This window comes from Rhizopus delemar, genomic scaffold, assembly GCF_000149305.1.
Source record: "Rhizopus delemar RA 99-880 supercont3.4 genomic scaffold, whole genome shotgun sequence".
Lineage (NCBI taxonomy): Eukaryota > Fungi > Mucoromycota > Mucoromycetes > Mucorales > Rhizopodaceae > Rhizopus > Rhizopus delemar.
In genome coordinates, this window is record NW_027137830.1 from 3,044,388 (window position 1) to 3,066,601 (window position 22,214).

Genomic DNA, 22,214 nt, shown 5'->3' on the forward strand with positions numbered 1-22,214 from the left:
ATATCTGTCTTACTTTGGTCAGCATTTTGTATTTAATATCACCGTGTTGATTTATTTCTTCATTTAGTGAATCAAGATATTTGCGTAAAGCATCATACTGCGATATCTCATTCAAACTGCTAGATACCATGGTAGGTGCTGGTGGTACCCAGGTAGATATATGCACTGTATCAGGATTGTGAGTACCTTTATCGGATTCCAGATCCAAGCAACTGCCCCAACCATATTCTATGTTGCCGATGCCACCCTGAAGTGGTTCTTTACTTTCCCTTGCGGCCCAATAATTACATGTGGTTACCCACTCTAAAGTTTGTTCTTGTGATTTTGTTTGAAATAAAAATACACCACCATTGGGTTCTTGGATAGCAAAAACAAACGGTCTCTGACGGTTGTAACCAGGAGGTGGAAGTGGATTAGAAAGAGAATGATTTAAGCGGATAGAACCTAATGGCTGTGTGAAGACCTACATATTTTTTTTGTTAAATGTAATTAAATTGAGTAAAAAGTTAATATTACAGCCCATCTATTATCTACAGAGCCGCTTGACGATGAAGTTGATACCGAAGACTTTGGAACGACGCTATAAGAGCTTTGACTTTGCCGAGTCAGTGTATCTGATAGATTAGCAAAACTCGCACCCCCTGCCCGCATCAAGATTGATGGGGATGTCAATAAATCGTTATTGGAATCCGAATGGATCCCATGCATCTTTAACTGGCCGTGCCCCACAACCAGTAGGCATTCACGCCATTCACGATGTTTTGCCTTATGATTAGCACTTTCTAATAGATGTTTGCGCATCACGACACCTTCTTTGTAATAAGGTGGCCTATCTAGTAATGAATCATCAAAGTGATGTGAAGTGCCTGGGGGTGTCAGTGGTCTAACATCCGCAGTACTTTTGGAGTTTGATGGTAAATACTGATTAGATGATGTGGTTGAGTGAGCAGATGAAAATGATTCTCTTCTTGGTGATCTTAGAGTAGCATAGGGTGAACGTGTCTTATTTGCTGAGCTTGTGCTTTTACGAGGCTATTCGCGTCAAATGGGTTAAGTACATTATATGTTTTTCTTTTCTCTCTTATAGAATACTTACAGTAGGGTCATCCTGAAAGAATACGCTTTCCCGAGCAGGGCTTTTATTCATAATAGTATTAATATTTCGTTTGAAATCATTCATTCTCTTAGTTCCCATGATGCTCAATCTTCTAGTAGCGCTTGTCATTTCATTCAAAGGATTTAAAAGATCATTGCCTACTTGTTGTTGAGATAGGGGATGTAGGATTTGATTGTGCTTAACCGAGATATACAAGTCCTATGAATCGAGCGGCAATTATGAATAAAAAATACTTTTTATGTACGACTGCTTATGAATATACCTTTAGATAAGATTCTATATGTGTTTCCCAAGCTGGAGTAAAGCTTTCTTTTTTATTCGCAGGTTGGTCTTTAATGGTGGACATTGTGTTTCTTATGAAAGTTTGCCGTGTCATTCTAGTATAATTTCCTTGTGCCACATGAAGATCCGTATTTAGCAGTAGGAGAGAGTACACAATAGCATACACGGTATCTAAATGATTGTGTTTTAAAAGAAAGTTTCCTCAAAGTGTGTTGAAGTGAAGAAAAAAAAAGAATTACCTGCATTTCTAAACACAGTTTTTGGATTACACTCCCAATACCGTTGTGCAAAGGCTTCTAATATTCTATCAATTTGTTGGGCTTCAGCACGAAAATAAAGTTTTGAACACACTTTTCTAAAAAGAAAAAAGATTAAATATTTTCCTATTACATTAAATATAAGCCTAAATCTTGTACCTGAATGAGTTATCAATTCTCATTGTTTTAAAATCAAAATAAGACATGTATTCATTCAACGCGCTTGCATTCAAGGATTTACTACGAAAATAGAAAGGTTAGTTGTTTAATATTCATGTGTTACGTGACACATAAACACGAATAGATCGAATCATGTATGCATTTACCTTTGACCCAGCCATTCAGCAATTTTTTCCCGCTGTACAAATGTTTCGTCTTCATGCCACAGTTTTTTAGCACACTCTCTTGCCTCATCTTCTTCTTTACCAACAAACAACTCCACATCGTTATCATCCTCTTCTATAATTAATTTGTTGATTATCTGTCCGCTCTGTCTTTTCCAATTGATCATTGATTCTGCAATATCCTCTGGTGGCGGATTACTACTTTGATCCTCACTGACCATGATACTGAGCATCAATCCACCAGCACTTCCAAAATGTCCTCCACTTAGACGTTTTGATAACCTTGCAGATGTCTTTTCTTTTTTGATCTCTTCTTGGAATGATCCTGTTGCGTCAACAAACGTTTGGTCTTCTCCTTCTTCATCTGTGGTTGTTACGGTTTCATTATCTTCTTCTTCTGATGTTACTTGTATAGTGTTATCCTTCTTTATTTCTTTTTGAGAGTCAATTTCCTCTAAAGAGTCTCTACCAAAAGTACTGTAGATAGAACATGAGCCTGTAGATTCTCTATTTTCATTCGAAGAAGGTGCATGGTAAGGCTGATAGATAGGTTTATAGATCGTGTCGTTCACAATAATATCCTTCCTGAGCCTTTCTTCACTCTTTTTATTACTATCAATATCGATCGATTTGCTGCGCTTTGTTCGAAATAATAATTTTCCAAGCCCTTTCTTCATTAATTTTATAAGAAAGAGAGCGGATTAAGTATCTTATTCTTGTCTGTAAAAAAATAAACATTTTTATAAGCTAACCTTTTTTGTATTGGGCTCTCCAAGCAAATTATCATTAGGCACTGAATCAATAGGCCTTCTTTTTATTTTTTGTGGTTGTACAGCAAGTGGTAAAGTGAGTGAAATAGAAGGAGTAACAGTAATATTATCACGATTATTATTTGTATTTGATTGAGGTTTAAATCTTGATAGAAGTTTACTGCTGCTATTATTCCATAAAGTTGATGTACTATCTGATTTAGAAATATGTGGCATATTGGTTGAAATAGATCTTCTCCTTCTACTGCTATTGTTCATTACAAATAGAAAAAAAAAAGAAAAAAGAAAGAAAAGAAAGAAATAGGGAAAATGAGAGGGTAGGTTTATATAAAAAGGAAAAAATAAAGTAATACAAAATGGTCTGAGGTTTATTTTGGGTGTATTATTCTAAAGCACAATTCTTTCTTTCACTTTTCTCTCAGGTTTTCATTATTAAATAATTGCATGTATCTACTTTCATTGTCGCTCTTTTCTCCTCTTTTTTTTTTTAATACGTTTTACTAGTTCTCCCTTTAACGAAATAATAATAACATAATCGATCTTGTGCAACAACAAAACAAAATAGGAAAGTGCTTTATTTGGAAATCGTTTGCTCCCATTTTATTATCCTGACAAAGGCAATCCACACATTTCACAGCTTTCATTGCTTGATGGGTTCATAAAAGTACAATGTCTACAAGAAATTTCTGCAGGCAAATTATTCTTAGTTCCGGATGCGGACTTGGTACCTAATAAAAAAAAAATAAAGTTTAGTGAATCATACACGTTTTCTTTGTCTATGGGCTCACCTGTCTCTTTCAATAACAATTCAAGTGTCTTCCAGCCATTTAATTCATTCAATCTCTTTATGTCGCTATTGAATTGAGTGACTATTTGACATAACTCTCTGAATTCTTCAGGGCTCATTATGTCAGTAGATTGAATAAAGCATAATAAGTGAAAATCTGCCAAGGCATTCTTCAATGCCTCTTCATTATCTGCAGAGTTTATCACCTTTGCTAATTCACTCATACTTTGATGACTTAATCCTTCTCTATTTTCCACTGGGAAACTGGACGTTGAATTAAATAAAGGTGATGGATTATGAGGGAAACCATGTGTAACCTATTGAAATATTAGCCATCAATGCTTCGTAAACAATGAAACATGTTTTACATTAATCAAAAGATATTCGACTGGAAAAGTTGGTTTGGCTGATTGTTTAACAACCACATTGTATTCATTCTTAAACTTGTAAAATACTTCGGGCACATAGCGTTCATGTGGAATGCTATCCTTGACTCGCATCAAAGAAGGATTTCTGCTTGGCTCGGTAAAGTTTGCTTCTTGAAGGGCGACTAAAGTATCGGACACTTGATAGGCATTGACATCAATATTGCCCTCTGTATCACCAGAAATGACACATGTTACAAACTTAGAACTGAATTTGCCAGAAATGGATTGTTTAGATGCATTAGGGTGTCGTCTCTGCATTTCAGCAGCAAAAGCGCATTCAACAGATGATAAAAAGTATGAATTGACGTGACGTTTGGCGATCACTTTGCCACTGCCTGATCCATCGTCCAGCAAATCCGAGTAAATCATGCCCACTCTGACTAATCCACATGCCTCTGCTACCTCGTTCACCCTGTTCTCTTCCTCCCAAGGTAAAGTGAGTTGTATACCATCTGAATGATCTTGTTGTGGAGGTTCATAAATTGCTTCTACAACTGCTTTCACACCTAAAGGAACCTCCAGATAAGGTTCATATCGACCATATAAATATCCAAAGCGTTGAGACCCAGATGCACGCCAATAATTTAAGAATGAATCAATAATGGAAGCTGAAGAGAACTCAACATGATCTACCATACGATAGGCCTACATGATATCAATGAATATTTTTACACAGAATTCACTCGCTCAACTCACCTGTTGTTGTAAAGTAATTGCACTTGGTTGACATTTTGTGCAAATTCCTTCTGGCCATGGTGCATGTCCGCCTGAACAGGGTACTTTTACCTTATAATCTGGTTCTTCTAATACAGGTATATTCTTTGTTTGTTGTGCTGCGTTCAGTTGACGTAAATAAGCGTGAAACGACATGTGCTTAATCTTATTTTCCTCGAGATAACGGGGGTCGAATGGCTATTAATGTAGTATGTTAATAATCATAAATGTTTAATCACATTACACATTACCTCTAAGGGCATACAATAATCACACATGGCTTTATCTCCATGTCGACAACTATAAACAAAAAGATTAATCAGTTTTGCATTATGAAAGAGATGGTTATTACAATTTTGGATCCTTTTTACGGTCAATAAGACCTCTCTGTTTTTCCAAAAAATCATCGACTGCGTCTTGTTTGATAGTATCCCGAGGAACAACCACTGTTGAATCATTATTATTGAGCTCTTCAGTTGATTTATTATTTTCGATATAAGAAACGTAAACAATATCGCCATGTCTAGGTTAATATGTTAATAATAAGTTTGTTTGTTTGTTTGTGCGTTTACTTGAGATTAGCAGATTCTATTGTTTTGTCAGCTAACTGAGAAAGCGAGGCAGCAGTAGCAGGATTAGGATCTCTTCCCATTGCAATAGTTGAAGGATCTTCAATCTTTAATAGCTCTGATATTTTTTGAGCAAGCGTCCAAAATGTTTCGCCATTGTCCACTTGGACTCTGTGCATGCCTTCTTTGGAACGAATACGAAGTAACTTTTAGGAAAGAATTAATTCAGAATTCTGCTTTAATCACTCTTTTACTTGCTTGTTTTTTTTTTTACCATTTTGTTTTATTTTTATTCTTTAGAAAAAAGCGTCAATAGTACGTTTATGCGACAAGGTAATAAATAAATAAATAATAGGCTGTAATTAATTGTCTAACAGTGGCGATGACGTAGATTACGCGCGTTTTTGTCAGAAAAGGAAATTTAATTACAAACATCATTTTTACAGCAAAAAGCTTGCTTATTTACATTCAAATAACAATGCTTTTGATACTAGGATGGTTTAAAGAAATCTCTAATTTGATTTTTGGAGTATAAAGACCCTTTTTAACAATTTATTCATTATCTCCGCAAGTACAACACGTACTTTGCTATAGTTACTGCAAATGAAAGCATAATTCGAAGCGTTAAGAAGGATAAGGATTAATAAGTTTCTTTTAAGAGATATTAATGGTAAATTTGAACAGAAGCTATTCATATAATCATGCTGATCATTTGAATTAAATTAACTGTGTTAATTAACGAATTCTACTTCTTATAACCCTAACCATTGATAAGCAGAATGTATTTTTAAAATGAAAGTGAGAGATAGTATGCGCTTAGTAAAATCAGTTTATGCATTTGATTCTTCTTTAAAATGTATCTTTTCCTTATGCTAAAGTACACATAATGCTTTATTAAAATGTCAGTTAGATGTACAAGTTTTGCCGATCATATAGGGAACAAGTGTTTTGCATCATTAAATCATACGGCTTACTATTGTCCAGAAAAAAACTGCTTATTTTAGAAAATTTAGCATGAACGACTCGTTCTTGCAAGTTCTCCAAAAAAAAAAAAGGGTTCAATGGCCCATTCTACTGTTAGAACTGCTGTTGAACAAACAACAAAAATAATGAAAAAAAAAAAAAGAAGAAATGAACATTAGTCCTTTTTTTATATAGAATTTCCTGCTTAATTTTTCGCTTCGACTATTTTTATTTTGCACTCTATTTATTCATTGGATCTTATTGAGCGCAAGATACTTGTTACATCTGTTCATCCGGACCAGATTAATTATAATGAAATGCAATAGAAAATAAAAAAAAGCCCCCCTTTGAGATCAACGGTAAAAAATGACAATCGAATAATACGTGGAAAATGATGATATACCTAATGCTCTAAGAACTGATTTGCAAGAAGCTGAATATGTGAAGGTCTGATACAAGTATTTACATGATACTGAAGGTAATCCAGTTCAAACAGGATGGAACATATGGTTTGATAGAGAAGAATTCACGGAACAATTGAACGATTTGAATAAGGAGCCTTGGTTGGTAAAATATTTAAAGAGATGACAAAAGAGCTTTAATAGCGCTAGGCATATGTGGTCGGGTTATACATGCTGAGAAGTGGGATCGCATGCTTTTTTATGAACACTTGGGTCAGATGGAGGAGTCAAGGCTTAGGTTTTCCACCAGGAAGTCATTACAGGCGATATCTTATGTACCAGTTATGTTCTGTTCCTGTCATTAGCAACCAAATTGTTGGTTTAAGTGTGGCCATTGGTCGACAGCAAGAAAACAGGGTTGAATTTTTATTCTGTTTTTGGAATTTAGATCCTGCTGCAGGAATTGCTTCCTGATGTATTTTAAACTCTTGAGATTGAGCTTTTTGACTGAAGGTGGTATTTTTAAGTGAGGATTTGTATAATTTACGCCATTATTGGTGTTTATCATGTTATATGTGTGGCATGAGTTTTGTCAGGAGAACATTTATGAGTAGCTTAAAAAATCGAAAGGAAATTTTAGCTTGGCATATACTTATTCGCTCTTTCATTGTTTGCAAATGTGACAGGCGATGCATGTGTTTGCTTAAGGCTCTTTTGGGCGAACCACATATTCATTGTAAACTTTCGTCCTAGAAATATTCTAGTGCTTTGATTTGGGAAGCAGTGAATCAATTGATCACTGATTTATACTCTAATCGAGCAAAGCTGTTTCAGCCACTTTGCACCATACACTTGGACAGATTCCAACGATAACTGAACGAGTGATTATGATCTCTCCAAATTGTTACTAGTTCTAGGATCTTTTTTTTTTTTTTTTTTTTTTTCAGATGTGCAAAATTAAAATGAAAACATATTTTGTTAAAAGTAGAATATGTCCTTAGTTTTAATAGCAAGTTAAGATACATTACAAACTGCCAACTTGTATAGGGTTTATTTTTAATATGCAAAATGTTGAAAGGCATAAAGTAAAATAAGTCTAAATGTTATACGATTATCTGATTTATTTGAGCAAATGATAACAGGAAATAACCTATCAGTATGTCTACTTATATTCCCGATGCTGATAAGAAGCTTTCAAAAAACAATATTCTATCTTCCCCACTAAATTTGCAGAGTTTGCTTCATGCGATCAATTTGGTCTGAAGTAAAAAGCGGACATTAAACAGTTTATTTTGAAGACCAATAATACTGTTCCAGAAGTCCATAACAAGTAAAAAAAAAAAAAGAAAGTATTCCGATGATCAACAAAGTTTTTAAGTTTTGGGATTTCTTTAACGCAATAATAAAACAAAGCATCATTTTTATTTTATAAAAGTCTTAAAATATACAAGGACAAATGATGTCATTAAATCAAATGTTAAATTCACATAACATTAACAACAACATCCAATTTTTTATTATTCCCCGCATTCCGTTTCATGGCGCGTAACGGAGGCATGATGCATTGCTCAACCAACCATTTTTCATAAGCCACGAACAGTCACGTGAGTCATTTAAATTAAACTATAAAAATAGCAAAGTATCAAAACAGCTCACTTTATTCTACTTTATATCTTTAAAATGGCATTTTTTCAAACAGACTTGGAACCAATCTACCTACGAGAAAATCACAACAGACAAAAGTTAATAGTGAAAAATAGCAAGCAAACATCATCAACACAACCTACTCATGAAAATACTTATAAATGGTCTTTTGAGAGTTTCTTTGGCATAACAAAAAATAACGATAGCAGTAAATCACAAATAACAACAGAATCCATGAATCGACTCGTCTCATTCCATTTATAAACTCCTTGTTTGATACCCTCTCCTTATTTTATGCATTTGTTTGAAATTTATCAACTCATTGAATAAACATATTCATGTAAATTATGCTTGCCTTAAATGGAACAGATTCTATTTTATTTCTTTCTCTGTTTTTTAATTATCGTGTAACAAATTAATAGTTTTACTATGCGTTCTAATAAAACGTGTTTACCTCAAGTGATCCAAATGGATCATAATCAAAAGGAGTGTGAATTACTGACAAAAATAGAAAAAACGAGACAAAACAAATTAAAAAGTTTCATTTGGGCTTAGAGCATAAAGACTTAAGGAGAGAACATGCCGTCATTTTCTTTTTTGTTTGGACCACAAATTCCCTATGCAATCTTGTTGTTCGTAGTAACCTTATTGGGAATGGATACTCAATTTCCAGAAATAGATTACACACTAACCAAACTTGCTTTGCACACATAAAAATAAAGATTGAATAGTCTCTGAAATTCTTATTGCACAAATACAGAGCTTCTTATTACTATTCCCGAAATGAAAAATAAGCTTTATGTTTATTCAAAAAGAAGGACATGGCAGTGAACCAGTTGAAATGGATGTCCACAATGAGCAACCCCTCCCTTGGTGACATCACTGACTTTGAAATGTGCCTGGAATTGAAACCTCCTGAAAGAAGACAAAAAGTGGCAGAGGTCAAAGTCAAGGCTGTTGTAGACAGAAGTCTCGACAAGCGGAATATAGCAGACATAGCAATGAAAAGTGGCTGCAGACTCTTTCAATTTGTTTACCAAAAGTAATATAAAATTCTTCAGGCAACAAAAGGGCTGGACATTCTAAAACGTACTGTTTATGATTTATTTAAGAAGGATTAAGAAGCGATCATAAAAAACCAAACTAATAGAGGTCCTGTTCAGCAAGAAGAGAAAAATAAGATTGGTCGTTCTAAGGTTTTAGGCGAGGAACACAAAGAGCTCCTCATAAAAGTAACTAATCTTATGGCAGCAGAGATGGATTACCAAAGTAATTGTATTTTCATCGATGAGTCTGCTTTTCATACCAATTTAAGTCGCACTATAGTTCAGTCTGTAAGAGGGACTAAAGATGTTGTAGTTTAACCTAAAATAAGCGCTACAACTGCAACTATCCTGGGAGCAATATCTTTACAAGACATCATCAACATTAAGATCAAAGTGCCCCATGAAGAGAACCCCAAGAAAAGAAGCTACAGGAGGTCCAAATGTAAAAAAGACAACATGAACTGTTCTCAGTCATTACTTTAGTTTCATTGCTGCTAACTTAGATGTGTTGAATCGTCATGAACAATTCAAAGGATATTACCTTATCATGAACAATGCTCCAATATAATAGCTCATCAAATATAGACAAGTTTGCATTATCGATCAATATTAAATACAGACGAGAGAGGGGAGGGGCTTTTTGGGCTTGAAGAACACTTTCTAACAATCACTTAATGAAAAATTCGACAGAAATAGCTTTATAAGTAATGAGCAGTATATACAAGCAATCTCGGTTCAGCCAAAAACCCAGAACATAACTCTTCCAGGAGAAAGGGAGGAGGTCTGGGTTTGAGCGTTAAGAAATCTGATCATAACTCTGGCAGAAAGAAAAAAAAAACACACAGCCAATTAACCAGATAGCTTTAGTTTTTCGAGTGTCTCTACAATATGTGGATACTTTCCGATCATCCGATCATTCAGACTTTAGAGATGCCAAACAGCACATAAGAAGCTGACATAGATGGAGAAAAAAGGTGATTATGTTCTTGTTGGTATGTTTAACCTTAGCAATGGGGAGAATAAGAAAGCCGACGATGAGAAGGATATAGGACGAGGCTATTCTGCCAACTATGTCCAAATTAATGAAGAGGATACTGAAAAAGATTCTGATGATGATTTTGATGCTGATGAATTAGACGAAAACCGGTTCCAAAACATTGATTGTCGAGCAAGTACCTTTCCTGAGGATAATTATATCAACACATACCTGTCTAGTATTCAAATCCAACTTCGTGGAAGAGCTGAACCTGAAGAAGTACAAGAATGATTAACTTTAGGTTTCTGCGAAAAGCCCTGTATTTCTCTTAAAACATTTTCCTGAAAATCTGTACTTATCCATGTCAATTGTTCATTTAGATCGTAGTTTTGTATTGAAATTTCTCACCACAATTGTTAGTTTGCATCGAGTGAATTCAATAGCATGAAAATGATTAGGGAACAACAGAAACACACGAGGGGTGTAGAGTGAAAGCATATTTCTAGAATTTTGAATTTTTTGTTATTCATATTAACGCCGATTTTTTTTTTAATTGATGACTATGAGATATAGATGCAAGAGCACTACAAAGATCCGTTCATTTAACAGTTATGACGCAGACGTTTTAAAGCAATTATCCTTTGAGTTTCAAGCCGAGTTTCCTGCATTTTTGATGCATCGGTCTGGAATCTCTAAGAATTTAGATAAGTTTATGAAGCCGGCAAGACGTTTTCCCTAGTCGTTTGGAAATTATCAACGAAAAAAAGATGCAAGTCTGGTTTAATTAATGAAGGTAACATTACGTACATAGCAAAGTCAACAAGAAAGAGCACAGAGAAAGCGTATGATAAGGTTGGAAACACTGGCAAAAATGGGTGTTCTCAACAAGGTCCTCAAATAGATCCAACAGCCTACAACAGCACAATTGCATTATATTTCTTGATCGACAACAGTAAACTTAGCAGTAATAACTTTAATTCTTTAAGAACATCAATAGCATCAGCCTTTCGAGTTACTTCAGCCGGAGGAAATCCCTCTAGTGAACCAGCCTGTAATTCAAGCCTTTGCAACAAAGTGTAGATTAGAAGTCAAATTACCTTCAACTCAACAACTGGAAACTTGGGGCACTAACAAGACGACATATTTTTTAGTATCAGCTTGGGCAGATTCAAATAGTTTGAATTTGTATGATTGGCAGCTGAAGACAATCGCAGTATTATATTTAGCTACTATGGCCAGACCAAGATCAGGTGTTGGAAGATTATAATTTCAGGACAGTATCTTCACTTTCGAAGTTTCAAGCAACCCAACTCTCAGGTGTTAAGATAAATTTCAAAGAACCAAAAAAAAAAAAAAAAAAAAAAAAAAAAACTCAAGTTAAGACTACAAACTTGGTCTTCTGCAAGATACTCGTTTATGCCCGATATCTTTTTGATGCCTGTTTATCTCAAAGAGTAACAATTTGAGAGCCAATCTACCGACTGATCGTATTTTATTCTTGGGACGTACATCAATAAACCGGAACAAGCCACATCTATTCGCCCTTCAACGATGTCAAGTTGAGTTAAATTCATCATGGAAAAACCTGGGATAGACACCATCATATATAAAGCACATTCAACATGATCAGCTTCAAGTATAAAAGCAGTAGAAAAAGGATGCTCTATTCAATCAATAAAAGAATGTGCCGTTTGGAGTCCCAACTCAAATACATTTGAAGCATTCTATTACAAACCAGCAATTCAAGACTTTTCAACTACAGCAATTACTCATTCAATTTTTTTTTCTCAAGCTGAAAACCTTATAACATTAGGAGACGGGGTGGAACCAACTGAGATTGATTTAGGAACGAGAAGCAATCCTAATGTAAAAAGTAAGGTCAAGTAAAGTAAGCTTAGTAACGTAGAGACGCTTAGCTCGAGGATTATTGAGGCTATTTGAGCCATTCCTATAGATCACATCTACATAATTTCTTTTAGTACTCTGTATACTTTTCCTATAAGCGTCGAAACAAAAAATACATATAACTATCTATCTTGTTTAACCAAACTTACTCCAAAATGACCAGTTTATTTATTTTTAAATTCCGACCAATGTTCTCAGAAAAGAACAAAAAAAATCTAATTGATGGGGGAAGTACAATGTATACATTCTTAAGCTTTAATAATCGTGTAAGGTTTCAATAGAATAAAGTGTTTTGTATTATTCAATTAAAACTCCTAATAAGGTCTCTTTTCTTCTTAAATGAGAGATTTTTGGTCAAAGAGAAATTATTCATTTGAAGATATTCCTGATTTAACTGGCAAGATTGCCATCATTACTGGAAGTAACTCTGGTGTAAGTACCTTGTTATTTTTTTAGTTATTTTGACATGTGTCTCATTTACTACACAAGATTGGCAAGGTGTGTGCCTTGGAAATGGCAAGAAAGGGATGCTCAGTGTATGTTTTGCTATTCTTAAAATATCTCTTTATTAATGAAAGCGAATTACTTTAGCATTCTCGCCTGTCGTGATGACAAAAAAGCAAAAGTGGTTGTTGAAGAAATTAAGGCAGAAACTAAAAATGAAAAAATTGATTCTATAAAACTGGACTTGATGTCACTTGCTTCTGTAAAGTCTTTTGCTGAAGAGTTTAAATCTCGTTATCAAGAACTCCATATCTTGATCAATAATGCAGGAATTATGATGTGTCCTTTTGGGCTCTCTAAAGATGGTATATTAATATTATATCTACAACATGAATCATTTACCTTTGTAAATTATTTTTCATAGGCATTGAGACTCAATTTGCTACAAATCATGTTGCGCATCATTATTTAACCATGCTTTTATTACCTCTTTTGGAGAAATCAGCTCCATCTCGTATTGTTACTGTGAGTTCTCTTGCTCACAGGATGCTTTATAGAGAATTTAGCCTCAAAGACATTAACGACCCTGATAAGTACAATGAGGTTGCTCTTTATGCAATATCAAAGGTTCTTGATAAATAGACACAAGATAATTAATTATTCTAACATATTTTTTATATTTACAGATATCCAATATCTTGTTCACAAGAGAGCTTAGCAAACGTTTAGAAAGCAAAGGTGTGACCAAAGTTTATGCTAACTGCAATCATCCAGGTATTGTACGTACTCAGTTGTTTCGTCATGTATACAGTATTGGGTCTATCATGGATAGAATCAGGGATTTCTTCTCTATTTCTGCTGAAGATGGTGCTCTTACTCAGCTTTATCTTGCCACTAGTCCTGAAATCGAGGAAAAAAATATCAAAGGTCAATACTATGTGCCTCTTGGCGCCCCTTCTACGCCCAAAGGAATTGCTGCCTCCGATGAGCACTTATTGGAATTATGGGACTTTACAGAGAATCTTATTAAAGAAAAAATTCCTGATTATGAAGGCGCACCAGTCTAAAACTTACTAGCATCTTTGTATAAAGATAATGTATTTTTAATTCAAAATGTCAAATATCGTTAATTTATTTATAAAACAATAAAGTACAGAGTAATGATATATGCTTAATTACAGCAGTCCAGGAAATATAGTTATTCTATTCTCAATTGCATACTTCACGAATACTTTGGCACAAAATCCAAAAATAAATTGACAAAGCATCAGAGCTTAAGTTTATTCAAAAGTTTTCAAGAAGCATATTCAAAACATATGTTAAATAGTAACTTCAAACAATTAACAAGATGATTTTTGGATTTTAATGCAAAAAAAAAGAGGAACTTGAAGAAGATGAAGCTCATGTAACTGAATTAATGAAGAAGCAACTGCACCAAAGAAGTCGTATTCCGACCTAATTCAAACATGATTTATATTCAAATTACAAACAATCAAAGATTAAAATAATGATTGCTTTGCAGATTCGTTACATTATTTTCTATTTGTTAGCTTGGTACAACTTGTTTTAATATAGTTCCTGAGACATTGATACATAAATAAGAGTAACTAAAGAGACAAGTATGAGCAGTCCACATGCATGAGCATAAACAGATCTTCATATTAAGCTTTATTCACCCTCAATCTGCAGCCATGATTTAATTGAATTTTTATTAAAAGGATATGAATATTAGATACAACACTACTAAATAGAAGATACTTTTTCGGTCTCTTCAATTTTACAGTCTTTTTATTTTACGGGAAATCACAAAAGAATTGTAAAATCTAGCAACCAATGTGAGTACATTCCATTTAGAATAACAATAGTCGGATCAGAAATCAATTTATAAAAATTGTCTTTTACTACTATGCAGTTGACGAAATGCCCTAAGCATTATGCAGATGGCGAAATGCTACATGCTATTATGGAGATCTGCACATGATTTAATATAAGCACTTTCTCCTTACTCATCAATCTATTTTGGTAAGGTATACATACTAATAAATTTACATTGCCTTATACTCACACGATTAAGCTTTAATAATGCTTGATTGCTATGCAATGATTATATTTGGAACACAGCAAAACAAATTGTATTAAGTTGAATAGAATTAGTTATGACCTAAAAGAAAATAATGTAACGAATCTTTATAAAGTATTCATTATTTTAATTTTGATTGTTTGTAATTTGAATATGAATCATGCTTGAAGTATGTCGGAATACGACATTTTCTTTGACTGATAGAAAGTCTCTTTTGTGAGCCAGTAGTATCCATTCCTTTTCTTTGCTATGTCGGGTAGATATCAATTTTGGAACAGACAACAGCGAAATAAGGTCGTTTAATCGATGAATTATATTGTGATCACAATGATGGCTGTAAAATATATTGAAAATCTAGAAATTTTCTCATTCTCATACCTAGTCGACAAAGAATTCTATGATTGTATCAATATTACAGAAATGTATTATTTTAGCCATTGGACGACTAGTTGTCATCAGAAGCACATTGCGTTATCCTAAAATGTACAAAGACATGTTCTCAAGAGAAAAGATGAAATAAACTCTTTGGGGCTTTGAAAGAAGAGTAAGACAGAGTCTCAAATAAAACAGAAAATTCATCAGCACTTTCAAGCTATGACACATTAGGTTTACAATTGATTATGGCTAAAATGGCGATCATTTTATAGCTTGAAAAGCATCTAGTGAAAATACAGCTTTATTACATTTCGCTAAGCTTTGTAACAAACTGTATTCAAATCATAATCCTACTGACGTAGAATAGACAGAACAATTACCAAAGTAAAAGTTGAATTGCGTAGTTCGTCATCCTACAATACTAAACAAAACATACTTCATAACACAGCATTGTCACCTTTGAATTATTTTACTAAAAGCTTGCCTTTGAAAGTAGGTACAAATGAAAAGCTCCAGATTGATGCTTAAAAAGAATAATAATAAAAAACATGTCTCTTTTCAATGCTAAAAATAAACTTTATTGTCAACAGCAGAAATATTTAGATTTCAAAGAATACAAAGATTATTAGGTTCTATACATTTTTTGTTTAATTTGAAACTACTGCCGTTTGTTTGATTGATCTGTAAAAATCTTAGAATCGATTCATATTAATGAATTAAGCATTTTTTTTTACCTTGATACATTATCAAAAAGTCTTTCAATGTCAGGCGAACAACGAATGAAATCATGTTTCCAAAAGTTTGGGTTCTTGATTAATTCAATAAATGTAGCCAACAATCCCCATGGATGAGGTCTGTTTACAATTAATCTTTCAAGTAATACTCTAAAAGCAACATGTTAACATATCGTAGCTAGAATTAGCTTTTTCTTTATCTTACCTTGTAATTTGTTCTTTGACTAACTCTGGTTGCTTGTTGAACAAGTACAATAAGGCAAAGCTAAAGAATCGGGTATGGCTATTGGGGTAACGCAGATTATCGGCAATTGCACTCAATATAGTATAGCGACCTTTAAAAGCATTAGATGAACTCTCTATCTTTATTTTTTTTTTGTTTATGCTTACCTTCTGATTCAAGTTTGGATAATAAATGTTCATAAGCAAAGATAGCAGGATTTTCTCCAATATTCATCTTTAAACTTGAGGCCTTTGCACCAATATAGATTACAAATAAGCTCAGTACATCAGAACGACAAGCTTTTCCAGGATTGTCTTCCTTGATTTCAATCTCTCTTTCCAAAACCTTATAGAATCCAGAATACTCTCCCTTGTCTTGTATAAATTCATCAATCTTGGCCTTAAAGTCATCATTCACAAGACTGTCTGTGTAACTATCGTCATAGACAGGATCTTCATTACATTCTGGAAGAAGACTAAGCTTAAGATCAGGCGTGAATGGATCAGGTAAATGCATCACACGAGGGAAGGCACTAAGGATTAGGTTGCGAAGTTGAACGCAAGAATATGGAATGGCTTGCGCAAATACAATATAGTTGTGGCACAAGAATTCAGGGAAATCGTGCAAAAGGATCACAAGTACGCGAAGAGTACCTCGATAGAACATCTTGGTGGCACGGGAAAGCTCTTGGCTCTCTAAAAGTGGACTCAAAAACTTGAGTAATGCTTGAACTAACTTTTGACCCATCTTCCATCCATTCTTATCATTGCCAACAAGTAGCTGGGGTAAGAAAGAGCGAGAAGAGATGAGTTGGAGCCAAGAAAAGGCAAAACCAGGGAAATTGCTTGGTTGCAATGTGTACAATGCATCACTTCAGGAAAAAAAACGCGTTAATCAATCAAGAAAATCTATGTGGTATTGTCTTCTTTTCTTTGTTTACCTAAAAATAATCATGGCGCTATTATCAATTGATTTCATATGTATTTTGCTAATTTCATTGAAAAGAGATACGAATAATCTAAGGAAAGGCTTCTGGTTAAAGTGAACTCCTTTGCTTTGATGATGATGAGAAAGTATCAAGATGATGACAGAGAACGAGTTGTTCAAAAGCCTCAGCTTGTTTTCATCAGATGATGGATCTTCCGTAATCATAGCAGACACCAATCTGGTGTAAGAATCAATAAGATGAATCATGCGTCTGTGATGAATGGTACTAGCCTGCTTGGAGGCCAAGTACTGGTTGACACAAGTTTCGGTGTACAGTCTAAACAAGAAGCAGATTTGTTCATCGCCATCTCTTGTTTGTGCCATTATTTTTTCTACCACTGATTTACGAATCTCTTTGCTGACCATAGGATGCTGGCATAATCTAATCCATTCAGCTAAAAGCATACGCAGCTCCAAGCAATCTTGTCCTTCATGTTTGACATCAGTATATGGTGCTTCAATTGACATTCGAAGGTCTTCCATCAAAGAAGTAACGCTGTGAAGAAAAGGAGGGGTTAGCAAACATTTGTGTATATGGTTCAGTAAGCTCATACCTAGCAGGCGCCTCTTCATTCTTGACAAGATTAAATAATGCTGAAACAGTCAAAATGTGATCTTCCAAGAAAGATACAGAATTTGGTGACAATAAACAAATACGCATGAGACTAGCAGCGAATTCAATCACGCTGTCGGCTTTGGCGGTTACTAACTTTGCAAGTTGTACATCGTATTCTTCCAAAGGTAACAATTCATGCCGAATAAGCATAGCTACTGCTGGTGCGTTGTATTTGCGCTATATTTACATATTCATCAATATATATAGTCTTCAAGCAACCCAATCCTTTTTTCTTACCTCATCATCAGCATAAATCAACCAAGACAAGGTTTCTTTAGTGACTTCGCCAGAAACTTCAAACAAGGATTGAAGGAAAATTGTATAAACTTCCAAGGCAAATGCAGTACTACTTTGATACAGCATAAACACAACCTTTTCAACAAATGTAATCATTGTTTGCAAAGGTGTAGCGCTTTGAGAAACCAATAAAGGAATTTGACGGATCAAAAGACAAATGTCATGGTTGGGCGGCAATCGTGCAACATCTGTAAACCCACATTGACGAATAAGTCTGTCTAATTCTAACAGCATTTGTTCCAATTTGGCTGTTAATATATTGGACTTGGCATTATTAGCTGCCATTGGGGAATCTGGTCCAGCTGCTGCTGCTGCTGCTGCTGCCATAAATTGTTGTGGTGTTTGTTGTTGGGGCAACTGCGTTTCTGGATGAAGATTGAGTGGAGACATGGATTGAGGTGGTAATTGGCGTTGTTGCTGCTGAAACATATGTTGCTGCTGCTGTTGTTGTTGCTGTTGTTGTTGCTGCTGCTGCTGCTGCTGTTGCTGCTGCTGCTGTTGCTGCATTGCGGCATACGATCTTTGATCAAAAATTTCATACAAACGAAACTAAAATAAGGATTTAGTGTCTTTCTTTTTTTCTTTCTACTGCTATTTAATTTACCTGTTCAGGAGTAACACCGTGGGTAGGTCTTAAGAATTCTGGCAACTGGACAGAGTGTGGTGCCACATTCAAACTAAGAACATCAAAGAATTGAGCCCGAGTAGGTTGCTTTCGGAAAGTAGCGCGATTGGCATAAGCAGGAGTCAATTGACGATCTACATTTTCCAATGCCTTTGCTTGGGTCAGCTGATCAATGTAGACACAGAGCAATTCAATGTTTTCGTTGGCAATAGTCGATGCAATTTCCTCAGCAAGATGTTCAGGAAGTCCATTCTTTGTCAAGTTGAATCGTAAAATACTCATCATACCGTTACATAACGGCTCTTTACAAGTGACAACAGCCAAGCTACCAGCCAAAGGCTGAACCATGGCATGTGCTGCACGTTGTACACGTAGCTCATCCAATTCAGTAGCAAAATCCTTCAAGACCATTTCTTTTGTTGAGATGGCAGCAATGTTGGCAGAGGTCATGATAATGGGTGGTACAACCTCTGTAAATGCTTCAGAAATGCCTGTATAAATTGTAGTCTTGATAACAGGATGCTGCATCATCAATTGTACAATGGCAGGGTTGATCTGAAGCTTGGTCAGAATGGGCGTGACATCAATTTCAAGTCGTGTATCTGTGCGAGAATAATGATGAGTTAGTATTTATCATATAAAAAATCGCTTTCTGCTTACTTGGAAGGGCTGTACCGCCATTCATAGGGGGAACAGAAGGTGTTTGTTGCTGTTCTTCTAAGCCAGCAGGAGTATTCTTTGGCAAATTACTAGGTAAAGAGATAGTGCTTGCATTTGCTGCTTTTTCGGTTGCAATTTCCGGAGCACTAGCCTCTCGAGGACTATGCTTTTCTAAAACAGAAGATGGTTCAATCTCATTCAGGTCAAGTCCTAAAGCTTTGTACAATAATTCAATTTCAAACTTCATCGTCAGCTTTAATCCTTCTGTCCAGTAAAGTTCTGCCAACAGCTTCAAACTACTCATAAGCCAAGGGTTGGGTGGTTTGAAGATCTTGCTGTGCGCAGCATGTTGTAATACTTTGCAAACCAAGGGAATGGCAACCATTAGTTGATTTTTTTCATAACCAGAGACGAGCAAGTCCTTAAATGAAAGGTCCTTGTGTCGGATAGGTTTGTTTTTAGCAATCGTCAATCTACCCAACCAGGTCCCCAAATTCTTCAAGAGATTCTTATCAGAAGAGGAGTGCACTGTATTTTCAGAATGAACGAGCAAGTTGATGTTTGCATACGTCTCTTCTACAATAGCGTCATTCAGGCCTTGAAGATCGAGCTCATCCAAAAGTGAAGAGTACAGTTCATGGTTATTGGGTTCAATGCTTACACGACGAACAACTAAATAGTGGCTAAACCATCCAAAATGAGGCTCCCGCAGCAATTGCTTCAACTCGCTAGCCTTACTCTTTAAATTGCCCACAGATAAATTGTTGATCAAGAAAGAGACTCTCTCTTGGACCTTCTCTGGAGGATCCTCATAGGATTGCTTTGAGGAGCTTTGCAAGAGGGTAGTCACATTAACAGGTGTTGTTTCCATAGACTTGTCGGTACTGTTCTCGGCAGTCTCAAGGGCTGCTGAAGAAAGAGCCATCATCTTTCCTTCAGGATCCTTCTGAGCCAATTGTTTCAAGGTGGTTGCAATACTTTCGACAATGACTGGATATCCTCTTAAACCTTCGATTTTTGACAAGAGTAAAGTGTACTGCGGCCACTCATTTAACCGACCTCGGAATTGAGTCAAGGCCTGAATACCAAAGTTAAACATTTTAGAACCCACATGTTGCTTGAGAGCGTCAAGGATAAGTTTGAGAGTGACACGCAACTGAGCATAAGAAATGAGATGTTGATCGATAAGCATACCAAGCAATTCTCCTGTAGCTAACAATTCATTATCTGGATACTGACTAAAGAAACGAGATTCATCCAACTATTTTTTGAATTAGAAACATAAAAGGAACATAATGAAACAGGCGACATCTTACCAAAGTATGAGTTGCACAAGCAAAGAAACTTGCTTGCCTTGGATCATTGGATGAACGGCATGCCTTCAAGACAGAAGCAAATCGAGCAGCAGTGATATCCTTTGTATAGAGTCTTTCAAAGTACAAACGCACCATCTCTTCCACTTCATCAGGATAATTCTTTTCGTTTTCACCACTTGCCTCTTGACCGGCAGGTTTCTTTTCTGCTGAGGCTCGATTGTCATTCAGTTGAGGATAGAGTTGAGAATACAGTTGGCTTAATTTTGCAAGTTTGGCAGTTTCAGCAGGAGATAGTTGTCTAGAATTTAAACATGTCAAAGATTGTTCTCTTTGCAAATTATACAACAAACCTGTCTGTTAATACTCTAAAGAAGACACGTATGACATCTACAGATAACTGAAGTGTTGGAATCACATTTGCTCTTGACTGACGAGCCATTTCGATGGCACATTTTTTCTCCAAGAAATCCACACAGGCTCCATAAAACGTATAGCCATCCTTACTTAATTTATCTGTTAACCATTTCTCTAAGTTCAAGTTTTGTCTTCGAGCAGCGAGAGATGCTAAATCGAGGGTAAAGAAAGGCAAATCGACTTTCAAGACATTGACAACAATCTAAGGTGTGTTAGTCATTTTAAACGTTTGGTTTTTGTTTCTTACTTTTGCTTCTTGAGAAATATCAAATATACGAGAGATTGAAGTGGGATCCTTTTTATACATTTCAAAAAACCCTTCTAAGAGTAAATTGGATTGAACATGCCAAAGAGATCGAATGACGAGTGGAGAATTAACATGACCGATCAAAAAGATGTTTAAAAGTTTAGGAAGTAATGCACGATGTAATTCATTCTTTATAGGCTATAAAACAGGATGAGAATCGATAGCATTCTTTCCTCTAAATCTATTCATTTACCTGTATTTGAGCCAAACCAATCATAAGTAATTCAGGAGCTTGAATAGCCAATCTATCCATCAAGACCTTTATATCATCTGTGGCTGCTGTACCAACCAAGCTAATGATGGTATCTATTAAATCTAAGCAATTCAATTGTTGTAAGGCAAGTTGAGAAGCGCCTTGACGCATACTGACAGGTAAAGCAGACACAAGTTCTTCTGGGATTACTTTTCTTGTCATTGTTTCATTCAAATCTAATAGATCAGTAGGTGCATAGACCATATGATATAAAACACTAAGCTGAGCTCTAATGTGTACCCAGGGTTGAAAAAAGATTGAAACAGGGAAAGGCTCATCCTTTTTTTTTGGAGATTAGAACAGGGTCAAGATTGTAATATTATCTACCTTTTTATAGCATTTCCAGGATAAAACAAGTAATTTGAAACCGATAGGGTCAAACACCATAAATTCTGCTTGGTCTAACTTAGCCAACACTGTATTCCAATTCAAATTTGAATTCTTTTTTTTTTTTTTTTTTGAGCAAGATTAGACAATCAGTAAGCATATTTTATTTAATGTTACCTTTTTCAATACAGCCTTGACAAAATTCTCAATGTTCCAAGTCTGTTCTTCTTTAGATGCTAGTTGAGGCATAGAATGTGTGCGAATAATCAAAGCTAAAGCTCTTGATACAGATTCTTCTTGTATGCCTACGTTCTCCATGGCCTGCATGGCATCTTCTAAGGTTGTTAGGCAAT

General features: G+C 35.2%; 5 protein-coding genes across 5 annotated transcripts; 2 read left to right on the forward strand and 3 right to left on the reverse strand.

Moving 5' to 3' along the window:
* Positions 1-1,802: 1,802 nt before the first annotated feature.
* Positions 1,803-2,986, reverse strand: RO3G_06627 (uncharacterized protein; the record flags this gene model as incomplete). Its single annotated transcript, XM_067661217.1, has 3 exons — positions 1,803-1,896; positions 1,983-2,638; positions 2,834-2,986. The coding sequence occupies 3 exons, from the start codon at positions 2,984-2,986 to the stop codon at positions 1,803-1,805; spliced, it is 903 nt and encodes a 300-aa protein (XP_067517318.1).
* A 387-nt stretch (positions 2,987-3,373) lies between these two features.
* RO3G_06628 (uncharacterized protein) lies at positions 3,374-5,545 on the reverse strand (the record flags this gene model as incomplete). Its single annotated transcript, XM_067661218.1, has 8 exons — positions 3,374-3,498; positions 3,559-3,874; positions 3,926-4,630; positions 4,772-4,897; positions 4,951-4,999; positions 5,052-5,222; positions 5,272-5,474; positions 5,543-5,545. 8 exons carry the CDS (start codon positions 5,543-5,545, stop codon positions 3,374-3,376), a joined length of 1,698 nt encoding a protein of 565 aa, XP_067517319.1.
* Positions 5,546-10,316: 4,771 nt separating this feature from the next.
* RO3G_06629 (uncharacterized protein) lies at positions 10,317-10,589 on the forward strand (the record flags this gene model as incomplete). Its single annotated transcript, XM_067661219.1, has 1 exon — positions 10,317-10,589. The coding sequence occupies one exon, from the start codon at positions 10,317-10,319 to the stop codon at positions 10,587-10,589; it is 273 nt and encodes a 90-aa protein (XP_067517320.1).
* Positions 10,590-12,894: 2,305 nt separating this feature from the next.
* Positions 12,895-13,714, forward strand: RO3G_06630 (uncharacterized protein; the record flags this gene model as incomplete). Its single annotated transcript, XM_067661220.1, has 3 exons — positions 12,895-13,012; positions 13,072-13,172; positions 13,334-13,714. 3 exons carry the CDS (start codon positions 12,895-12,897, stop codon positions 13,712-13,714), a joined length of 600 nt encoding a protein of 199 aa, XP_067517321.1.
* A 2,013-nt stretch (positions 13,715-15,727) lies between these two features.
* RO3G_06631 (uncharacterized protein) lies at positions 15,728-21,738 on the reverse strand (the record flags this gene model as incomplete). The annotated part of the gene is made up of 13 exons (XM_067661221.1): positions 15,728-15,734; positions 15,837-15,986; positions 16,042-16,171; positions 16,227-16,930; positions 17,000-17,542; positions 17,601-17,839; positions 17,900-18,508; positions 18,564-19,186; positions 19,245-20,505; positions 20,561-20,858; positions 20,911-21,176; positions 21,222-21,419; positions 21,475-21,738. 13 exons carry the CDS (start codon positions 21,736-21,738, stop codon positions 15,728-15,730), a joined length of 5,292 nt encoding a protein of 1,763 aa, XP_067517322.1.
* Between the last annotated feature and the right edge of the window lie 476 nt (positions 21,739-22,214).